This window comes from Asterias amurensis, chromosome 4, assembly GCF_032118995.1.
Source record: "Asterias amurensis chromosome 4, ASM3211899v1".
NCBI lineage: Eukaryota > Metazoa > Echinodermata > Asteroidea > Forcipulatida > Asteriidae > Asterias > Asterias amurensis.
Window position 1 is genome coordinate 19,645,634 of NC_092651.1, and position 21,006 is coordinate 19,666,639.

Here is a 21,006-nt window from a genome sequence, read left to right on the forward strand (position 1 = left end):
GCTCACGGTCAAAAAATGATTTTTTTTTATACTTTGTGGGTGGAAGGGCCTTGGGGTGCAAGTAAACAAAATTGCATTTTCAATTCTATATATAGCCCGTTGCCATGGTTACAGCTCATTTTGTTTTTTGGCCATTTTAGGCCGATTTTGGGGTCTGAAAAACTGGTTTTTAGCTCATATTTACAACTCCACCCCACCAAAATGCAAAATTATTTCAAAAAACCTTTTATATCACTACAAAGTATCATCCTTGGCCTTCCTTGAGAAAAAAAATTATTGCTTTAAATACCACCCTTGTGCTATTTTTGCATCATGCATTACAGTATGTTTTTAGAACTTGCAAAATCGACATTTTTACCCTATTTTTGGACCCCTAAATGTCAATTTGCCAGGGGTCTCAGAAAATTTTCCTTTCGGCTGTGATTAGGGCCACCATTGGTCCTTCCATATCTGGTGTCAAAAACTTGGGCAATTGTATCCTGTTGTGACAGTACTGCCTCAAAACTATACTTTTTTCCAAAAAACGTGAAAAATGCCTTTTTAAGGGTCTTTTCACATAATATCGACATACGTGTCCATGGTAAAAAAAAAAGGAATATTTTTCTTATACTTTGTGGATGGTAGGGACTTGGGGTCTAAATAAACAACATTTACATTTCAAATCATAATATAACACGTTGCCATGGTAACAGTTCATTTGTGTTTAGGCCACTTTAGGCCGATTTTGGGGTCTGAAAAACTGTTTTTTTACTTAATATTTACAACTCCACCCCACAAAAAAACAAAAATATTTCATAAAACCTTTTACATCACTACAAAGTATCAACCTTGGTTTTACTTGAGACAAAAAAATATTGCTATAAGTTTAACCCTTGTGCTATTTTTAGAACGTGCATTAGAATATGTTTTTTTGAACTTGCAAAATCAACATTTTTACCATATTTTTTGCCCTCAAAATTTCAGAATATTTTCCTTTCGGGTTTGATCAGGGCCAAAATTTGTCTTTTTATTTCTGGTAAGAAAAACTCGGGCAATTGTATCCTGATGTAACAGAACTGTCTCAAAAATAAACCCTTTTCCCCGAAAACATAGAGAAATGCATTTTGAAATATTTGCTTCATTTTGAATTTATAACATTAAGAAGTTAGTAATAATTCCATCAATCTGGCAGCTTTTCATAAGCACTCTGTGGGCTTAGTGCATTACCAAACATTGATCAGGACTTGTTGATGACCTAAATCTTAGAATTTGCCACTGAGAGTTCTTGTTTTGTCATGACTACTTTACCTAGTTGTACAGGTATGATTCACATTGCAAGAAGAGAAGTAGTGCGATGAGCATTCTTTACTATTCTTGTCTATACATGGCCTTATAACAGTCTTCTTGGTCCCCTGCCCGCTACCAAACTAAACATTTTCATCCCCATCAGAACAAAGAGGCTCTAAAAGTGAGCAAGTACTATTCACCTGCTTTGGCCTTCTGTAAACAGTTCCCCCATCCATGGTGGGGTTCCTTTCAATTGTACTGTTGCAAACAATAAAAGAGTTGGTTTATTTAACGTGATAAACAATTCAGCAGGTAATGTTTGACAATGTTTTTTGTTGATCGTTCTCAGAGACATATATAATAATTATGAACTAGTAAGAAAGTGAATGGAAAAAATAATCAAACTAGCCTGAATAAACTTTTGTCACTGCAAATGCATCTTACTTATTTACGTTGAGCAGGTGCAAGTATTTACAACTTCTTTCAATGTTGTTTCATTAAAGGAACACGTTGCCTTGGATCGGTCGAGTTGGTCTTTGAAAAGCGTTTGTAAACGTTTATTACAAAATGCATATGATTAGAAAGATATTTTAAAAGTAGAATATAATGATCCACACAAGTATCACTCAAAAACATCTTTCTAACCATGCATTTTATAACAAGCGGTTACAAACGCATTTCAAAGACCAACTTGACCGATCCCAGGCAACGTGTTCCCTTTAAATGATCTCTTACGCTCATCTTGCACATCGTTAGTATCATTGTTTTTAATAAGATCTTGGCAAACTTTTCCTACACTTTCAAGCGGGCTTTTTAATTTCCCACATTTGTGTTGGACATGATTGGATGCTCCAAACCATCTGCCTCAAGCACAGAAACTACATTGTTTATGATCTCTATCTCTATGAAAAGTTTTACATTTGGTAGCAGGCAGGGACCAAGGAGAGTAGGCCCTGTATTAAACACAACTTGTAAAGAATGCTCATGGCACTCTACTTGCAATGGGAATCATACCTGTACAATAGGTAAAGTAGCCAAATCAAGAACTCTCAGTGGCAAAGCATTGGTTATGGTTTGGTTGGATACCATTATGTTTAAATAAAAACTTTGTATTCATTACTCAAAGGGCATGGAAACAGTGCCAGATTTTTAACAAGCATGCATTGTTTTTGGAAAAATTACTATACTTAAGGCATGATCAGTCACAACAAGATACAATAAACACAGAGTTTCTACCCAGAAGACATGAAAATACCAATAACAACCGAAAGGGAACACTTTCAAAAAAAGAGGCGCTATTCACAAAACATTGTTTTATGCAATGTCAAGAAATATGATTGGGGCTGGGCCGGGCAAACTCTCAAACTAAGGTCATCAACAGTTCCTGATCAATGTTGGGTAATCCACTAAGCCTATAGAGTGCTTAGGAAAAGCTGCAAGATTGATATAATTATTACTTTTTAATGTTAGAAATTCAATATGAAGAAAAAACAATTCAAAATGCATTGTTCTGTTAGGGGAAAAAAGTCTATTTTTGAGACAGCACTGTTAACATCAGGATACACTTGCCCAAGTTTTTCTTACCAGAAATAAAAAGACAAATTTTGGCCGTGATCAAACCCGAAAGGAAAATATTCTGAGACCCCTGAAAAAATGAAATTTTGAGGGCAAAAAATATGGTAAAAATGTTGATTTTGCAAGTTCAAAAACACATATTCTAATGCACGTTCTAAAAATAGCACAAGGGTAAAATTTATAGCAATATTTTTTTGTCTCAAGTAAAGCCAAGGATGATACTTTGTATAGTGATGTAAAAGGTTTTTTGAAATATTTGTGTTTTTTGGTGGGGTGGAGTTGTAAATATTAACTAAAAAAAAACAGTTTTTCAGACCCCACAATCGGCCTAAAGTGGCCTAAACACAAATAAACTGTTACCATGGCAACGTGTTATATTATGATTTGAAATGTAAATGCTGTTTATTTGGACCCCAAGTCCCTACCATCCACAAAGTATCAGAAAAATATTCCTTTTTTTACCATGGACACGTATGTCGATATTATGTGAAAAGACCCTTAAAAAGGCATTTTCACATTTTGGGGAAAAAAGTATAGTTTTGAGGCGGTACTGTCACAACAGGATACAATTGCCCAAGTTTTTGACACCAGATATGGAAAGACCAATGTTGGCCCTAATCACAGCCGAAAGGAAAATTTTCTGAGACCCCTGGCAAGTTGACATTTTGGGGTCCAAAAATAGGGTAAAAATGTCGATTTTGCAAGTTCCAAAAACATACTGTAATGCATGATGCAAAAATAGCACAAGGGTGATATTTAAAGCAATAATTTTTTTTCTCAAGGAAGGTCAAGGATGATACTTTGTAGTGGTATAAAAGGTTTTTTGAAATAATTTTGCATTTTGGTGGGGTGTAGTTGTAAATATGAGCTAAAAACCAGTTTTTCAGACCCCAAAATCGGCCTAAAATGGCCAAAAAACAAAATGAGCCGTAACCATGGCAACGGGCTATATATAGAATTGAAAATGCAATTTTGTTTACTTGCACCCCAAGGCCCTTCCACCCACAAAGTATAAAAAAAAATCATTTTTTGACCGTGAGCAACTATGTCAACTATTTACCTGAACTGACTCTTAATTGATTAGAGGATTTATGCACCCTCAGAACTTAATATATCTCGTCTGACCAAAGTAAACAATTTTAAGACACTGGACACCTTTGGTAATTGTAAAAGATCGGTATTCTCACTTGGTGTATCTCAACATAAAATAACGAACCTGTGAAAGTTTTGACTCAATTGTCGAATTTGCGAGAGAATAATATATTACAAAAAAGAGAAAAAAACACTTGTCGTGTGCTTTCAGATGCCTTGAATTCGAGATCTCAGCTAAGGGCCTTGTCACACGAGGCAACTTTTCCAGGCAACTTCGAGGCAACCAACTGCAGCACATGCTACACGATCACTTTGGTAGCACAGGAGTAAATTTTATAACATCGTCTAACGATCCACAAAAGACAAATTTTAACATTCAAATGGGAATGCCTTTTCTTCTTGGAGATTGCCTGGAACTGGTTGCCCGTAAATTGCCTCGTGTGACATGGCCCTAAAGGTCTTGTATTCAATTCAAATATGTTTTATAGTGACAATTTACCTCTTTCGCAAAAACTACGTTACTTCAGAGGGAGCCGTTTCTCACAATGCTCGTTACCGAGTCAGTTTTTATGCTTACAATTATTTTGAGTAATTACCAGTAGTGTCCAGTGCCTTTAAGAGTAAAGACACCACACACCGTAGTTTTACCTGAGTGCAGAATGTCCCAGTTTACGGTGGATACTCCACTCAGGGTTGTAGTCACTGAAGGCGATGTCTTTGTAACCTTCCGTAAAAATGCTGACTGTGAACAATTAAATTGAAGAACAAGATATGAAAACCTCCTGGATTCTTCCAAAGTATACGGCAAAGCTTTTTTAACCACTCGATTGTTTTAATCGTTATTTATACATGTAGATGGGCCTAATGCTTTGAAATCAAGTGAAAATTATACATTTCTAATTAGGTATAGCATTTTATAGCGTTTTTTAAAATTTGTTATAGCGTTGTTTTGTTGTTGGAAGGCGACAGAGCTGGGAATCAGCGACAAGCGAGACCAAAAGAGCCTACCAGAGTGGAGTGCGGGTCGTCCAGAAAACTCGGACTTTTTTGGGGAGGGGGGGGGGGGCGTACGACAAAGCTGGGAATCAACGAATCAAAGCGGGACCTGAAGAGCCTTACCAGAGTGGAATTTGGGTCGTCCTGCAAACTCTACCGGTTGTTTAAAGGCACCTGGAAATAGGATTTTTTTCTTTTAAACATAAGAGTATATATTTATTAACAATAAAACAATTTGTTGAGTAATTGTTTGTCACGATTTATATGTTAAAAAAATTAATTAAGTGCTTGGGGGTTGACTCCGCCTACCCCTTTTGTGACGTAGGAAAAGGAAGACTTTGCCTCGATCAAACATAGACCCCCCCCCCCCCCCTCGATGCGTAGATAAACACACGTGCAAAAGTACATGTAATTCTAAGACGTGAGTTTGTACGCTGCGAAAAAGGTTTTTTTTCTGGCCTTTTTCTGGCAATGCCGACCAGGTGTATTGCTGCTGGATGCAGCAAAACAACTAAAGATGGGGTCAGTCTTTATCTGTTTTCTGCAGATCCCAAGTATAGGCGGTTGTGGGCTGCGAAAGTCAGATTAACTAGAGCAAAGTGGTCCGGTCCGACGTCTTTTTCAGCGCTATGCAGCGAACACTTCGAGCCGTCGTGCTTCGAATCCGGGATACGCCACTCATTTGACATGACGAGAAGAGCCATTCTTAAACACGACGCCGTCCCAACAATTTGTTTAGCTAGTGGGAAGTCGAAGAAGGTATTTGAAAGACGTGACGAACCCAGAGGAGCATTTGCTAAACGTGAAAAAATTCGGGTAAGTTTGAACTTTGAGGGTATGTTTTTAGCTTTTGCCAAGTGACACGATTTTGTGTTGGTACCGCATGCGATTCACCGTGCGTGCAGGTCCTAAGTGACCGTCCGCACATTATACAGCAGCCATTGTGCGTGCGTGCAGTCTGCTCCGTGGCCGTATTTCTATAATAATACGTAGGCAGACCCACATTTTACAACCCATTTTGGTCACTAAAAAGTCGCATAGTTAAACGAAATAGCAGCATTAGCTTTTGTAAAAACCACTAGGCGTTCAACATGTTCAAGTTTCAATGTACGTATGTGTGTAAAATCGTGTCTAAATTTGTTTTGATGTGCCATGTTCCCATACGTAATGTACGGAGGCCTGACTACAAATTTTCTCTTCAAATATCGCGCCTTGAAGTACGTCACGAACAGCGCCCTCTCGGGTCGGGGCCTACTCGTAAATTTGTAAATACAATCAAAACTAATATTTTTAAACCTTAGTTAACTTTTTATTCACATTCCTCTCATAAAAACACATATTTTAGTGACAAAAGCTTTATTTAAAAAAAAATACCACTTCCAGGTGACTTTAACTACAGCCTGTCGGATGTCTTCTGCGTCGTTCAGAACGATCACCCATAAGCTACCGAGCTTGAGTGAAAATATACGGCCATACTTCTGCGATAGTCGGGGGGGAGGGGTACGACAAAGCTGGGAATCAACAATAAGCGAGACCTGAAGAACCTTACCAGAGTGGAATTTGGGTCGTCCAGCAAACTCTACCGGTTGTTTAACTACAGCCTGCCGGATGTCTTCCGCGTCGTTCAGAACGATCACCCAGAAGCTACCGAGCTTGAGTGAAAATAAGCGGCCGTACTTTTGCGATAATCGCAGAAAAGTTTGGTGAATTCGCTCCCTCGACCGGAACTCTGTAAAAACAAAAATAACAAATCAGTGAATTAAATAAATAATATACTATTTTATTACGCTCGGTACCGGTGTCTTAGGGAAATCAATCTCTGGATATTCTGTCCCCAATTGTGAAATTAACATGGGCTAGAAATGGAAAAGTTTGATTCGAAAGAGGGCGCTATCAGAAGATAACAATTTGCCTGGGGAGACAAAATGAATCAGAGTCTCCCTGCATGTCAAACCGTATCACCATCCTTTACTTGTTAGCATACAGGCTAGGCTTACCTTCATAAAGTACGGGTGCAAGTCGTATAGGTGAAGGAACGCACACCCCGTTTCCGGTCCGGCAAGCGACACCATTAAATAAAATGCCTTCCGTCCTAATCTTTATCGCGAATTTTCCCAATTTCCTTCCTTAAAATCACAGTCCTTTTTACATTTCGGTATTCTTTCAAGCTTGTGTTACACAGATTTGGAAAAAGAAGCACAGTTTTTATCTTTTCGTATCAGGTTCTTGCCACTTTATTCACTGAAATTGCGTCTACGCATCTGACAAAATGTTAGAATGTTTCAATACGTCCGACTACGCATCCGATTAGTGTGTACGACCTAAATTTCATTTTGAAAAATTCATATACGCATTTGCGAAAAACGATTACGCACTGCGCAGCGCTTCCTTTTACGCACTGCAGACTTTAAAGAACGGGTCCGCGCGCTGCATGCGTGCGCACCGAAAACGCAGCAAGTATGAACCGGCCTTTATCCGTACTTACGCAAGACGTTTCCGATGATGGGAAGAGCAGGCGGCCCTGGTGGGAAGCCAGCCGGTCTCCTCGCGTTCTGAACCAGTAAGAGCACCACCAGGGTAACCACGAAGAGTAACACGGTGCCAGTGTTCTCAGTTATCAGTTCGGCTACTGCCATCTTGACGTTACTTGATCAAAATATGAAAAGTATAAACATGAGCATTCGTTGCTGCAGGTCCCACACGTAGTTTGCTATTGTTCGCATGGCTTTGCTGGCTCATGGTTCGTTCAAGTTCTAGGGACTCGGTATAAACCGTTTGACAATCATATCACCGGGCTGTTGAGTTAACATGACGTGTTTTGTCCTGACTTGCATGTACTCTGTAAAATGAATTGCAATGCCAAATATTCCCAGTGGTTTGCAAGCAACCTTTCGCAGGTTTTGTCACGCAATCTCAATGTGTTTATTCCAAAGTTTTTGAAGTCATTGTTGGTCCTTGATAATATATGTCAGTTTGTCGCAGTTAACCGAAACACTTAACATAGATGACTCCATACATTTCGTCTCAACATTCGTTGTCCCAGGTTGTGGTGACCGAGTGGAGTGCAAACGGAAGCTCTCTGATATTTCTGATCAGCAGAGGGGGTGGGTTCGAGTCTCGATCTTGACACTTGTGTCCTTATATAATAAGCAAGCCACTTTTGCCTTGCCTTTTGGGACGTATTAAGCTATGTGTCCCATTTGTTGTGCAAGTGCACGTAAAAAAAAAAAACAGTTACAAAGATATTTATCGCTAAACGAAGATGACTGCCCTTCTGACACCAGCTGTTGAATTCGCCACAGAACATTGTACTTTTTTAGTGAGACATATCTGTCGCTTAATATTGACAAGTTTCGAAAAGCCTGTAATAAACCATTCTTGTTCAAGTTTGAGTACCTTATTGGTAGGTGCCATTAACGGGAAGTTGTTTGGTAATGACGAGAAAAAACGAGCATTGCAGAGCTGAGCTGGCTCGGCTTCGCCTCGTGAAATGGAACAGTTCAAACTTTACCGAGCGATAATATTCCTTCCATTCCACGAATTAATGCCACTCAAACTGACATATTATAGATCCTTGTCATTCGATGTATTTTAAAAGTATAACATCGTGAAAAATCACGCAAATTACTGACAACCAAAAATCATATAGCGCCGCGCAGCGGCAACAATGCACAAATCGGATCACAACTTTTTGCACAGGTACTCCTTTGTTTTAGCAGCGGCGCGGTGGCGCTGTACTGCTCAAAAACATTAGGAACAAGGATGATCCTAACTGTTGAATGGGAAATGCTATTCCCCATGGGCGAATAGGTCTTTTTGCTCGCCGGTGCGGATTGGAGTAATAGTGAATGCCACGTGAAGTAAGTTCCACCAATCAAATGACAAGGATCTGTATGTCAGTTATATAATACTTTTTGGCCACTTTGTTTGGACAAAAACCGTTGACAATGTTTAAAATCTAAGCGAAAAAGGGCAGGATACCATTACAGATAGTATGCGTGACATGGTATTTTGGCTAATCCAGTACCTTTTCCCGGTATTAAGCAAGCTACTTAGAAGTTTGGTCATTGCTTAGTTTGGTTCGACTTTTGGATCACCAAAACATGTGACATCATCCGCTCGATTGACACAAATACTCACAGACGAATATTGACCTTATACCAAGGTCTAAAATAATGTTGGAAAGTTTTGTTCTCTACAATAGAAACGAGCGTGTGCAATTTTTGTAAACATGTGTCATTCATTGTAAACTTTTAGTGCCCACGTGACGCGTGACGCGCGTTGTTCGCGCGAGCACTGATTTTTTTGTTCGACGTGCATTATGACGTAAACGTGGAAAAACGTGTTGCCCAGAAACTATACGCCTCTCTTAATATTTATGCTTGAGGTACGTCACAATGCTAACTCAAAACGAGGCGCCATGCGCAGCCACTGCAAGTGATCGGGGACGTGCACCCATAGCCTCATTTTGGGTAAGAATTATAACGTCATGCATAAGTATTAAGAGAGGCGTATAGTGCTAGTCACCACAGAGCATGGATGCGTAGCAACACCATTGTTTACCATTCATACACAGGCCTACACAGTGTGGTCAGAGAGATAAAACAAAGTTCAGTTTGTCGTACTACCACCACCAGTTGGTACGATACAATGCAGGGAAACAACCGTGACCTTGTTCAGTTAAATTTGCATCAGTTGAACGTGATTTTAGACGCAATAATATTTTGCAGATGTGGCTGCGTTTTAAAATTAATTGTGTCACGTTATCAACATGAAATACTCAATAACGATTTTGTGTATCTATAATAGACAATTTTCGATCACGTCTACCGCGAGAAGACGAATTTAAGTTATTGAGATTTCAGGTGAACTGTCGGCATACTTGGACAAGTCTAGGGTAATAATAATAGCGAGATGAATCCGGAATCAGACTGTAAACAAAACAATCCACTGTCATCGCACGATGTGCAGTGTGCGTGTGTGTGTGTGTGTTGCAATTGACATCAGCTGAAGTTATTAAATGCATGAAATGCAGATCCTGCTGGCGAAGGAGAGTTATTAATGTTAGCTCAAAACAGTGGGTATGTATTCTGCGTTTGTAGTAGCTAGGAAACGATCTGTAGTAGGCACTAGAATAAACAAGATGGAGGCCACCAAGGACTTCAAATATTCACCATGCTATGTGTTGTGATGCATCTACACCATGGTGATTTATACTCGTTATTACGTTGTGCATTTTATAGATAATTTATTCATGGCAAGAAGCAACAATGCAAATCATTGTATTGATTTAATATAATTGAGTTATGGCAAAGGCGGCCGGCAGGCTATGCCGTATATCAAATGAATGTATTTACAAATTGACACAGCTAGATCAGAAAGCAACATATTTATGCAATCTTGGTGCCACTTATATATAGGCCCACCTTCTTATAAACCTATATACGTATACAATAATATTTACACACTGTTGCGTTATGACGTCATGTTATTCAAACGCCCGAACAACACGTGGGCACACACGGTCATGATGTATGTTCTGTACTTCTATTGTTAACTTAATGGTAAATGATTTATGTCAATATCCGTGAATAATCTTTATGACATTTTGACGTGATCTCGCATTGAGATTGTTTCGGTTGCTCGATGTATGTTTCTTCTAACAATACAGATCCCGTGTGAAACCAATAAACTTCCCTATTTCCATCCATTATCAATGCAGGAGTTGTTGAGTATATAGTGAACAATGCTAACTAATTTGTTATCTGTAATATTTTATTCAGCAAAGCACAAGATACAGCTGATAGTTTGTTGAAGTGTTCTATCGGATTGCAGAGAGATGGCGGCAAGATGGTCCGGTTTCGGGGACGACTACGATCCTGGAAATACAGAACTGAAAAGCGTATGTTTCTCACACTTTGACGAAGATGGGTAAGACATGACCTGACAGTGTATGAATAACTGCATATAGTTTAATGTTTCCATTAATATGGTTTTGATATAGCTATGAGGACATCAACTCTAGATTTATCATGAGAATACTTCCTTTTCAGTTATCTGCAAAATTTGTGCATGCAAGAACATTATATACCCCTTAAAATAATGGTATCATTGGGCGCAAGAATTTCACACAGTTAAACTTTGTTTGGCTATAATCTGCTGGCAGTAATGTTGGGGGGCGGTATAAGGACATCAGTGGGACGTGTCCCTCTTGGCTTAGTTTAAAGCCACTGAAACTAAAGGGGGTGTAGACATCAATGGGGCGTATCCCTCTTAAGGCCCGGTCACACAGGCCCCGATAACGAGAACGAAAACGAGAACGAAAACGAGAACGATAAAAATGCACGCTCGCGATTGGTTGAATTGCTCCACGCAGAATACGCCCACGCTCATTCAACCAATCGATGGCGTGCATTTTTATCGTTATCGTTTTCGTTCTCGTTATCGGGGCCTGTGTGACTGGGCCCCAATTTCATAGAGCTGCTTAAAGCCATTGGACCCTTTCGGTACAGAAAAAAAATAAAAGTTCACAGATTTACAAATAATTTACAGGGTTTACAGAAGGTTATGGTGAAAGACTTCTATTGAAATATTAGTCCATGAAATGCTTTACTTTTTGAGAAAACAGTAAAACAATATAAATTCTCGTTAGCGAGAATTACAGATTTATTTTAAACACACGTCATGACACGGCGAAACACGCAGAAACAAGAGTGGGTTTTCCCGTTATTTTCTCCCGACTCCGATGACCGATTGAGCCTTAATTTTCACAGGTTTGTTGTTTCATATATAAGTTGTGATATACGAAGTGTAGGACTTGGACAATACTGTTCACCGAAAGTGTATAATGGCTTTAAGCACAAAAAAACTGCTTAAGCAAAAATTTCTTTGCTCAGTAAAACCAGATAATCGGCCAAGACCCCACTCAGTTGTTATGCTAAGTAAACAACAGCTAAATACAAGTCACAAGCAATGTACATGACATGAAATTTTGGGCAGTAACATGTGTAAAATAAGCCAGGTATTTTCGTGCTTAAGCAAACTTTTTGCTTAAGCAGCTCTATGAAATTGGCCCCGGGTCTTTACGCCTGTTTCAGACAGGCGCTCCAGAGTCGCGCCGAACCAATATCTGACTTAAAGTACATGAAAAGTTCGACGTCTGGAATGGTTAGGGGCGACTGGACGCGCTAAAAGTCGAAAGATGGACCGTTGCAATCGCTCGGAGGATTCTGGATTGCCTTTTATAAGGTTTCAAGGGAAGGTACACGTTTGGTTGTTGTCAAAGACCAGTCTTCTCACTTGGTGTATCCCATCATAACCATAAAATAACAAGCCTGTCAAAATTTGGGCTCAATTGGTCATCGAAGTTGCAAAAAAATGATGAAAGAAAAAACACCCTTGTTGGACGGAATTGTGTGCTTTTAGATAAAGAATAAAATACTTCTAGCTAGAAGTCTTTTATTATTTTGGTGAGAAATTACCTCTTTCTCAAAAACTACGTTACTTAAGAGGAAGTCGTTTCCCACAATGTTTTAAACCATCAACAGCTCTCCAATGCTTGTTACCAAGTAAGGTTTTATGCTAATAGTTATTTTGAGTTATTACCAAACGAAAGGTTTACGAACCCAAGAGGGGTTCATTTACCAAAATTCTCTCAAATTCAAACGTATTTATGTTGACCCAATATTTTGATGAAAGCTTGAACTGGGAACGGTAAACAACTTCATAAAAACAACATGCATGGTCGGCCACACTTCCTGACCACTGAGGCGTGCCATGCAAACAGGAAAGCTGGTCATATCACAACCGATCCACGACATCTATAAAAAAAAAGGCCGTGAAAATTTGCATGTTTATCCCTTGTTTATATCTTATCAAAGGATATTTTTTAACACAATCAAATACGGTACGGTTAGACTCAAATGCTATCACCGGTTTGTTGCGCTGCATGATTGCGTGTCATTGACATTTTATAGGCGTCCCTGCATACAGAAACATTGTGTGTTTAATTGTTAAATAAACTTGATATAATATCTGAAAAATACCTTTCTTTAATGCGTTTAGAAATTGTCAACTCCAAAATTGTTGTTCTATGATTCGACTGTTTGAAGAAGAACAACACGCTTTTGGTATGTCTGTCTGTCTCTCTATACGATACGAGAGCTACAATGTGGGAATTTTTTTTAATGAAAAACACAAGAAGGATTACATTATAATTGTTTTGGGTTAATATTTTGTACAATGTTAAAAATAATCACTGCACTGATCCGAAGCAGGGGGAGAATCTCTTGATATAATTGTCAGACTATATCCATATAAATATACACAGCTGCCCAATATTTTGTTTACCTCCTTCTTCCTTTTTTATTTTATTTTTATTTTAGTGACGGCGTCCTCAACAAAGATGAGTTTCACAACCTCTGTTGCGATCTCTTCACCATCGATGGGAACGATCGTGTCGTATCCAAGACGGATTCAGCGGCCATGATGTCACTCTTGGAAGGGCAAGAGGTAGGTGATCTATAGGGTTGCATGCCCCGGTAAATACTGACTGAATTAACGTCAAGGGCCTCGTTAATATGAGTTTAGAGGGTCTTTAATATTTATTTAAATGACATCCATTATCTTGGAGTTGCTATATTATCTCTCCGTTTTGTGGTGTTTTGGGTGTTTTAGGCCCTGAAAAACTGCCCTTTGAAAAAGGGCGTTGGATCCGTCTCACCAACAAATGGCTGTTTATTTTATATTTCATCCTGTGAATTAATGTTGGCCTTAGAAGCAGAGCTGTAGCTGCCGTTTCAATACAGGAACTCCATAACATGTATGATACTAAGTTTATCCATTGAGTTTCATTTAATTTTGAACTGCGTCACAAAATAACGATAATAATATCTGTATCAAAAGTTCGAAAAGTCGCGTGTTGGACAAGATGAAATCCTTTACATTTCGAACTTGGTCGTAAAATATGTTGTTGCTGTTTTGTTTGCTTACAGGAAGCTGGTATCAATAAGGCAGACTTTGATTACTGTTGGAGTTATTGGTTTAAACAGGTACGAGCATCTAACAGATTTGTTCAAATTTCACTCTTATGTTGTTACGCCACTGTTCTGTCGGCTGTTCCAGTATTTAAACAATTAATATCACACTAGGAGAAATTCGCTGTCGAAACCAACAACCGCCTAAGTTTAAAAACAAATTCAAAGCAGGGCCTACATGAGCAATATTTGGTCAAAAAAACAAAAGGAAAACTCTTCTACTCAAAAAAATATGAAATGAAGAAACGAATTAAATATGAAATGAATACATTATGATATATATATATATGTATAAGTTTGGCAATTTGTAAATAGAGAAGAAGATTGTTAAATGGTTTTCCACGCTATAGATTTTGACTCCGAGAGCCGCTCTTTTTGTTGTGGACGTTCAGCATGACTTCATAGACGGCTCCTTATCTCTGAGGAACTGCGCTGCCCAACATGACGGTGCAGACGTCGTACCAGTTATAAATAAGTAAGTTAATCACACTTTTCTTTGATAAAGGTGACCACTCTAATGTCTCCGGTTTTCTGCCATGTTCCCTCTCGTGATAATTTAATTTGAGCAAAAGAACAAGAAAACATTTAAAATGAATCTAAAGACCTAAGAAAACAATACATGAAAACGTTTGTTTTAACCATTTTCCATGGTTGTGACTCAAAACAAGGGGGTTGGTGTTGTGAATTTCAAAGACCTAACTCACTAATCACCTCTTACCTCACAAGTCAAAAGGAGGTTTAAGTATAGACGATGTGACCTCTGACGTCACACGAAAACCATATCATGATTCGCGCGCATACCGCCGGGCAAAACCTTTGTGTTTTGGCAGCCAGCTAGAAAGTGTACGCAATCTTACTGTGACTGCGCAACTCAGTGTCCGGCGAAACATGACGTATAGAGTGTTTTGTCAACAGAGGGCGGTTTGAATGTAAACATTGGTCACATCGTCTATAGGCCCACATAGTGTCACAAACCTCACTTGGTTTATTACTCTGTAGAAATACATCAGTCAAAAGACTTAAGTTGGTTGTATGACATCATTTTGACTTGTAGTCAATCAAAGTGATGTATTGTAAGGCTAGTTACGTTGTTTTTACGAATATATTTTTTACAGTGTACAGACTACATTTTGTACAATCTGCTCTTAAAACTTGTGTTTAGATGTTTGTGATAATGACTTGGTCCGCAGCTGTTTTTGCTTTGATGTCACTTTCATTAAAGATGTAACTGTCGTCTTGTTTTATCATTTCCATCTTACTTTCGCAGGCTCCTGGAGGATCTAACATTTGATCTGGTTGTGTACACCAAAGACTTCCATCCGCCTGATCATCTGTCATTTTATGACAATTTACATTTGAGAAAACTCCATTCATCGAGCAAAGTATGATAGCGATAAATAATAACGGCGGTTTAATTTACCAACTACTGTTTCCTAGAGAAAGGGATGTGAACAACTTTTATACTTGACGCTTCACAAAATCTACAGTCGTTTACATTTGGAACGTTGTTTCATAAAAGGAATGTTTCATGCAATGTCTAATGATTTCATTGCATGTGTTTGCTACACTTGTTGCCCTTGGCTATGATGCAAAAGTTGACTATAGCTTAATGAAAGTTCAGACGAACATATTATTTCCTGAAAAGTAAAAATAATTGTCGAAACAAAACATGTCAATTTTTCTAGAAAAAGAAAGTTGCAGTCATGCGGATCAAACTAGAAGTTGGCAAAGGGAAGCTCTTTTGCTCTCTTTACTTTGGTTTACATAGATTAACTATTTTCCTCCATCCTCTATGCTTATATTTTATTTTGCTTATCTATCTATGTAATATTCTGTATACCTTATATCTTGAGAAGAGTGTTATGTGTTGGCTTGAATTGAAATGAATTGAATTTAGTTGAAATGGAGCCTCTATCACACACCACGTCCCATTTCAAAGAGACAGGACACAAACAAACCACGAAGGGACTATTTTAATTCGCTATTTTCTGTCTTAATCAAGGTGAAAGCAAAAGATGCCAAGTTGCTCGACACAGTGGTGTTCGACAGCAAACCGTTAGTGGATCAGATTCTGTGGCCGGTTCACTGTGTACAGGGTACCCGCGGCGAAGAGCTTCATCCAGATCTAAAGGTAAGGGAATATTGCGTGTGTTGATTAGAATAAGTTTGTAAACATTTCATTGAATAGTAAGAATGGCTTACACTTCAAAAACTTGGGTGTTAAATTGATTCGCTTGGAATCTATATGTGACAACACCGACATGGTGTTTATTTCAACAACGATATAGTAATAGGGATAAATAACACCATGTTGGTGTTGTCACATAATTTATAGATACCAGGAAGAATCAATTGAACACCCCAGTTTTTGCAGTGTATACAACAAATAATGAAGAAGAAATGGTCTGTATACGTTTGTATATGACTCTGAAAATTAATGGCAGTCAAAACTTGCTTTGCAAGAAATAGGCCTACAGTAGCTTTGGATAATGTATTTTGAAAAACATTCGAAGAACTATGGACAAAAGATATCACTTTTGATTACCCAAATTTTGAATAAACATGTATAGGCCAAAGAAGCGTTACCGTGGTAAATTTGTAATGTGTACCACTACATTGCAATGGGATGAAAACAATCGTGAACGGTTCCTAAAAACAAATAATACGTTCGCATAGTAATGGATACGTCAGTGGATGTGGCTGGAGCTCAAACAAGTCAATTGTCAACGTTGTCGTTGTAGCTAACAGCCAGAGCCTTAGCAAAACGTGACTTGTTACATTGTATGTAAATGGCTCGTCGTGGTTTAATTTAAACTCTGGCTCGACTTACATAACTCTCCTAAACCAGCTTGTGTTTGGTTTGACACAACAATAATATTACTGTGGTCAGCCGTCGATTTCACCAAACTCTTCATAACTTAGGATTAATCTTAGGACTTAGGACGAGTTAAGTTCCGTATCCATAGACGTTAGGACGCGTTGAGCACATCCTAAATTAAGATGAGTTACTTGTCCTAACTCGAGATAGGAATAAGCGTTTCGTGAAATCGGCTGCTGGTTTCACAAAACCTTTCAGCTAAAAAAACCTGTACTGGTGTTGAACTTACACAGATAGCAGAAAACCACATTGTCGTCACGAAAGGCACAGATTCCGACCGAGAAAGTTACTCCGTATTCATGGACAATGCAAAGAAAGTCAACACGGCATTGATTGCCGAACTGAGGCAAAGAGCGATCACTGACATTTACATATGTGGTCTGGCTTACGACTTCTGCGTGGGCCTTACGGCAATGGACGCCCAAAATTTCGGGTACCGGACGATGGTGATTGAGGACGCCACTAGGGGCGTGTGCCATAAGAAGATGGGAGATACAAAACAGGGATTGCTCGATGCTGGGTGTGTAGTTGGCGATACATCAGAGGTATGAACAAATTTGACTTATGATTTATAATTTCTAGAAAGTTAATCCCATCAACCATACGGCACAAATAACATAAGGGAATTTTATGTGCCTTTTTAAACAGTAAAATTTCGCTTTATATACTACTTTTCTTTGAGGTATACTTGTGGTATTTCCTAACTTTTAAACAAAGGTGTTTATTTTGTGATTTTTGCCGTTTTACAATTCTAGTCATTGTCATAGTGGAGTGGGCACAATACAAATCAATATACATTATTGTAGTATTAGAAGTATAAAAAAAACTTCAACCAGTGTAATTCTACCAAAATAATTGACCCCTTTATGTGAAATCGCAAATCTGAGGAGAAATGAAAGACGCAGTTTATGCTCGATTTTTGTTTGAGTCTGTCTGTTCATTTTCACCAACAGGTCGCAGCCATGCTGTCCAAGCGGACGAGGCACCCTCGATGGGGTATGGTAGCGGCGCGTAGCGTGGCCAAAGCACGGACGCTAACAAAGGGGCAACCCGATACCGTCAAGTTGAAGAAGGAGATACCATGTAGGGATCGGAACCAAAACGGCACATCGCTCTGTTATGATGACATTGGATTCGAGCAGGATAGCATTGAGCTGTAGGACCTGCTCAGTTTAATGTGTTCTAATTGCCAAAGTACTAAAGCAATGTATTAAAACCCCAAAACTGGAATTAACGTTTCTTTTCTGTTTTAGATTTAAAGGATCTATGTAACTTTTGTGGGACACAAAACACAATGTCCACAGATTTACACTAAACTTACACAGCTTGAAGATAATGATAGTACAAAGCTTCCCTAAAAATATTACGTGCTGAGGTGCTGTAGTTTTTGGGAAATGAGTAAAACAATGTCATGAAAATAATTTTCGTCTCATGAGACGAAAATTATTTTAATCATTTACAAACGTATTTTCATGACATTTTTTTACTCATTTCTCAAAAACTACAGCACCTCTCAGTAAGTAATATTTGAAGGGAAGCTTTCCACTAGCATTATCTTCAAACCCTGTAAGTTTAACGAAAATCTATGGACATTTTTAAAAAGTACCCACATTCTTTAAAACAAACCTTGCGTAATACCTCCCTTAAAGCAGCGCGTTTTTTTATATTGCTTTGATAATAATAATAATAATAACAACAAAAAAACAGTATTTATATAGCGCAATATGAATTGGCATTCCTCAAAGCGCTTAACAGCAAAATGAAAAGCATTTGATCTATGATTTGGCACAGTACTTAAAGACACTGGACACCTTTGGTAATTGTCAAAAGACCAGTCTTCTCACTTAGTGTGTCTCAACATATGCATAAAATAACAAACCGTGTTAAAATTTTGAGCTCAATTATTGGTCATCGAAGTTGCGAGATAATAATGAAAGAAAAAACACCCTTGTCACACTAAGTTGTGTGCTTTCAGATGCTTGATTTCGAGACCTCAAAAACTAATTTTGAGGTTTCGGAATCAAATTCGTGGAAAATTACTTCATTCTCGAAAACTGCGTTACTTCAGAGGGAGCCGTTTCTCAGAATGTTTTATACTATCAACATGTAGTATTTATTCTGAGTAATTACCAATAGTGTCCACTTCCTTGTAAAGGAATGTACTAACAGTTCACATGGACTGAAAGTGTATATTCCTTTTTTTACTTTTTGTTTTTTATTATTTTTTATACATACTTAAAACAATCCTTGCTAAGACGTTATCAACATTTAAAGCTGCGCGTTTTTATTAATATATATTTCTCTTCAATTATTGGTGCCTAGGCTTCTCGAGCCACAGCTCTTAACATTTTTTTGTGTGATTAGACACAAAAGTATAGGTGTGTAGGCTATGGGGTTACAACTTGTTTTTACATAATAATTTATATGCATAAAGAGTTTTTTGTTCACAACCTTCTTAGTTGTTTAACCGTAAAAATATCATGTGATAGGACAAGTTTTGTTACATTCCGGGCATTATAGTTCCTGTGAAAACTATGTTCTCTTGGGGAAAAAACACTTTATTGTCAGAAAGCAGTACTATATCTATCCATGTTGTCGTCTGCTCAGCTACGTGTGAGTTTACGAGATAATGCAGGAAAACAAAATAATATTAATCATAAACAAACAAACAAACATTTTATATTCAGTAACCTTGAGTTTTTCTTTGTTGATAAACAACAATCATTTTATTTTTGTACATATTAAAACTGGTGATTGCGCTGAACTAAATGACCTTATAGTTCTAGAGAGGTTTACACTATCACAGTCACGATTACAAAAGATCACTAGTCTCACGTGCGTGGCGTATAAGCATGGAGGGAAGTGGGTGGGGCTTAATTTATTGTATTTTTTTAACGAAAATACCATAGAGTTTTAGGCTTTCAAATGAATGGTCGGTATAAAATAAAGCTCATAAGACACCCAAAAAGGTACATAAGCTATGATGTAAAAATATATTTAATATAATTTGATAACAACTGGCCGATTGGTGTATCATTTTGTGTAAAAAATGGAATAAATTTAATCTGCTGAAAATGACTGATGATCAGTTGCAATTTATTGAAGCACCACATGCTGGATGCTCCGTTCTAACATGTAGAAGAAAAAAAGTAGTCTAAAAAACTAAGTACAAATATTGAAATAAAACGGATTATTCGAGCAGTTTTAAACTCTTCTGTAATACTTTTCTATATCCCTGGGATAACAAAATATTTGATGTGTTTTGCTTAGCGCATGGATATAACAACATGCCCATAGAGCGGATTACTTGGATCCGACCTGTGTGCATAAGGGCCCATTCGAAGAGCTGCTTAGCACAAAAATTTCCTTGGCATAAAATTTGTTCCTTGATAAATTGAAACAGGATTACCAACCAAACTTCCAGGTGTTGCATATTGGTTGTTACTGGTATTCAGCTGTTGTTTGCTTATCCTGAAAATCACGTGGAAGAGGTTGGTAATCCTGTTTTTATCAAAAATGTCATGCTAAGCAAATTTTGTGCTTAGCAGCTCTTTAAATTGTGCCCTGGTCACAATGATAAACTTTCTTGGTGCATTTTCTTCTTCAATATGCCACTTTCTGGAATTTAGCACAAAGTCACATCTTCACCCTTAAAACAACGACTTGTGAACAATTATACTTACTAATTGTTTTTACGGAAGTCTTATAGCCCCTAGCATTTTACTTTGAAAAAATACTATACTAAAGTCGATTCCATAGTGGAAATATTTAAGCGAGACCCAATGACGGATGATCGTTATTATGCCATGTGAGATTCAGACTAATGCACTTGGCTTTGTATTTCATCAAGACTGTAATTAGCACAGAAAAGTAATGATTAACACAAACATGTAACCGGCCAAGTTCACATTGTTGTGAATGGTGTCTCACTCAAATTTTGCTTAGCAAAAAATGCACTTGGCTTTGTATTTCATCAAGACTGTAATTAGCACAGAAAAGTAATGCTTAACACAAACATGTAACCGGCCAAGTTCACATTGTTGTGATTGGTGTCTCACTCAAATTTTGCTTAGCAAAAAAATTTTTCAAGCACTAACTTTTTCTAAACAGCTATATGAAATTGGGCCCAGTTGTATAAATTCATCAAAGTAGGGCCGTGTCCGA

At 38.0% G+C, this 21,006-nt stretch overlaps 2 protein-coding genes across 3 annotated transcripts; one reads left to right on the top strand and one right to left on the bottom strand.

Annotated features, from left to right (window-relative positions):
• Positions 1-4,577: 4,577 nt before the first annotated feature.
• On the bottom strand, positions 4,578-7,565 carry LOC139936447 (steroid 17-alpha-hydroxylase/17,20 lyase-like). The gene is made up of 4 exons (XM_071931264.1): positions 7,415-7,565; positions 6,479-6,658; positions 5,053-5,103; positions 4,578-4,675 (listed from the first exon to the last, which is right to left on the bottom strand). Exons 1-4 carry the CDS (start codon positions 7,563-7,565, stop codon positions 4,578-4,580), a joined length of 480 nt encoding a protein of 159 aa, XP_071787365.1.
• A 1,935-nt stretch (positions 7,566-9,500) lies between these two features.
• On the top strand, positions 9,501-19,967 carry LOC139936495 (triuret hydrolase TrtA-like). Of its 2 annotated transcripts, none has more exons than XM_071931326.1 (9): positions 9,501-10,010; positions 10,713-10,860; positions 13,314-13,440; positions 13,923-13,979; positions 14,315-14,439; positions 15,232-15,346; positions 15,967-16,095; positions 17,076-17,387; positions 17,796-19,966. In XM_071931326.1, the coding sequence occupies exons 2-9, from the start codon at positions 10,769-10,771 to the stop codon at positions 18,000-18,002; spliced, it is 1,164 nt and encodes a 387-aa protein (XP_071787427.1). In that variant the 5' UTR covers positions 9,501-10,010; positions 10,713-10,768; the 3' UTR covers positions 18,003-19,966. The 2 variants fall into 2 exon arrangements, with proteins under 2 accessions (XP_071787427.1, XP_071787428.1); XM_071931327.1 differs by lacking the exon at positions 9,501-10,010 and adding an exon at positions 10,021-10,135 and having other exon boundaries at positions 17,796-19,967.
• Positions 19,968-21,006: the final 1,039 nt, after the last annotated feature.

Coding starts and splice junctions, on each gene's coding strand:
- LOC139936495 (XM_071931326.1), top strand. CDS start 10,769: ATGGCGGCAAGATGGTCCGGTTTCGGGGACGACTACGATCCTGGAAAT. Junction 13,441..13,922: donor CACTCTTGGAAGGGCAAGAG/GTAGGTGATCTA, acceptor GTTTGCTTACAG/GAAGCTGGTATCAATAAGGC. Junction 13,980..14,314: donor GGAGTTATTGGTTTAAACAG/GTACGAGCATCT, acceptor TCCACGCTATAG/ATTTTGACTCCGAGAGCCGC.
- LOC139936447 (XM_071931264.1), bottom strand. CDS start 7,565: ATGGCAGTAGCCGAACTGATAACTGAGAACACTGGCACCGTGTTACTC. Junction 5,104..6,478: donor ACGACCCAAATTCCACTCTG/GTAAGGTTCTTC, acceptor TCCTATTTCCAG/GTGCCTTTAAACAACCGGTA. Junction 4,676..5,052: donor ACGACCCAAATTCCACTCTG/GTAAGGCTCTTC, acceptor AATTGTTCACAG/TCAGCATTTTTACGGAAGGT.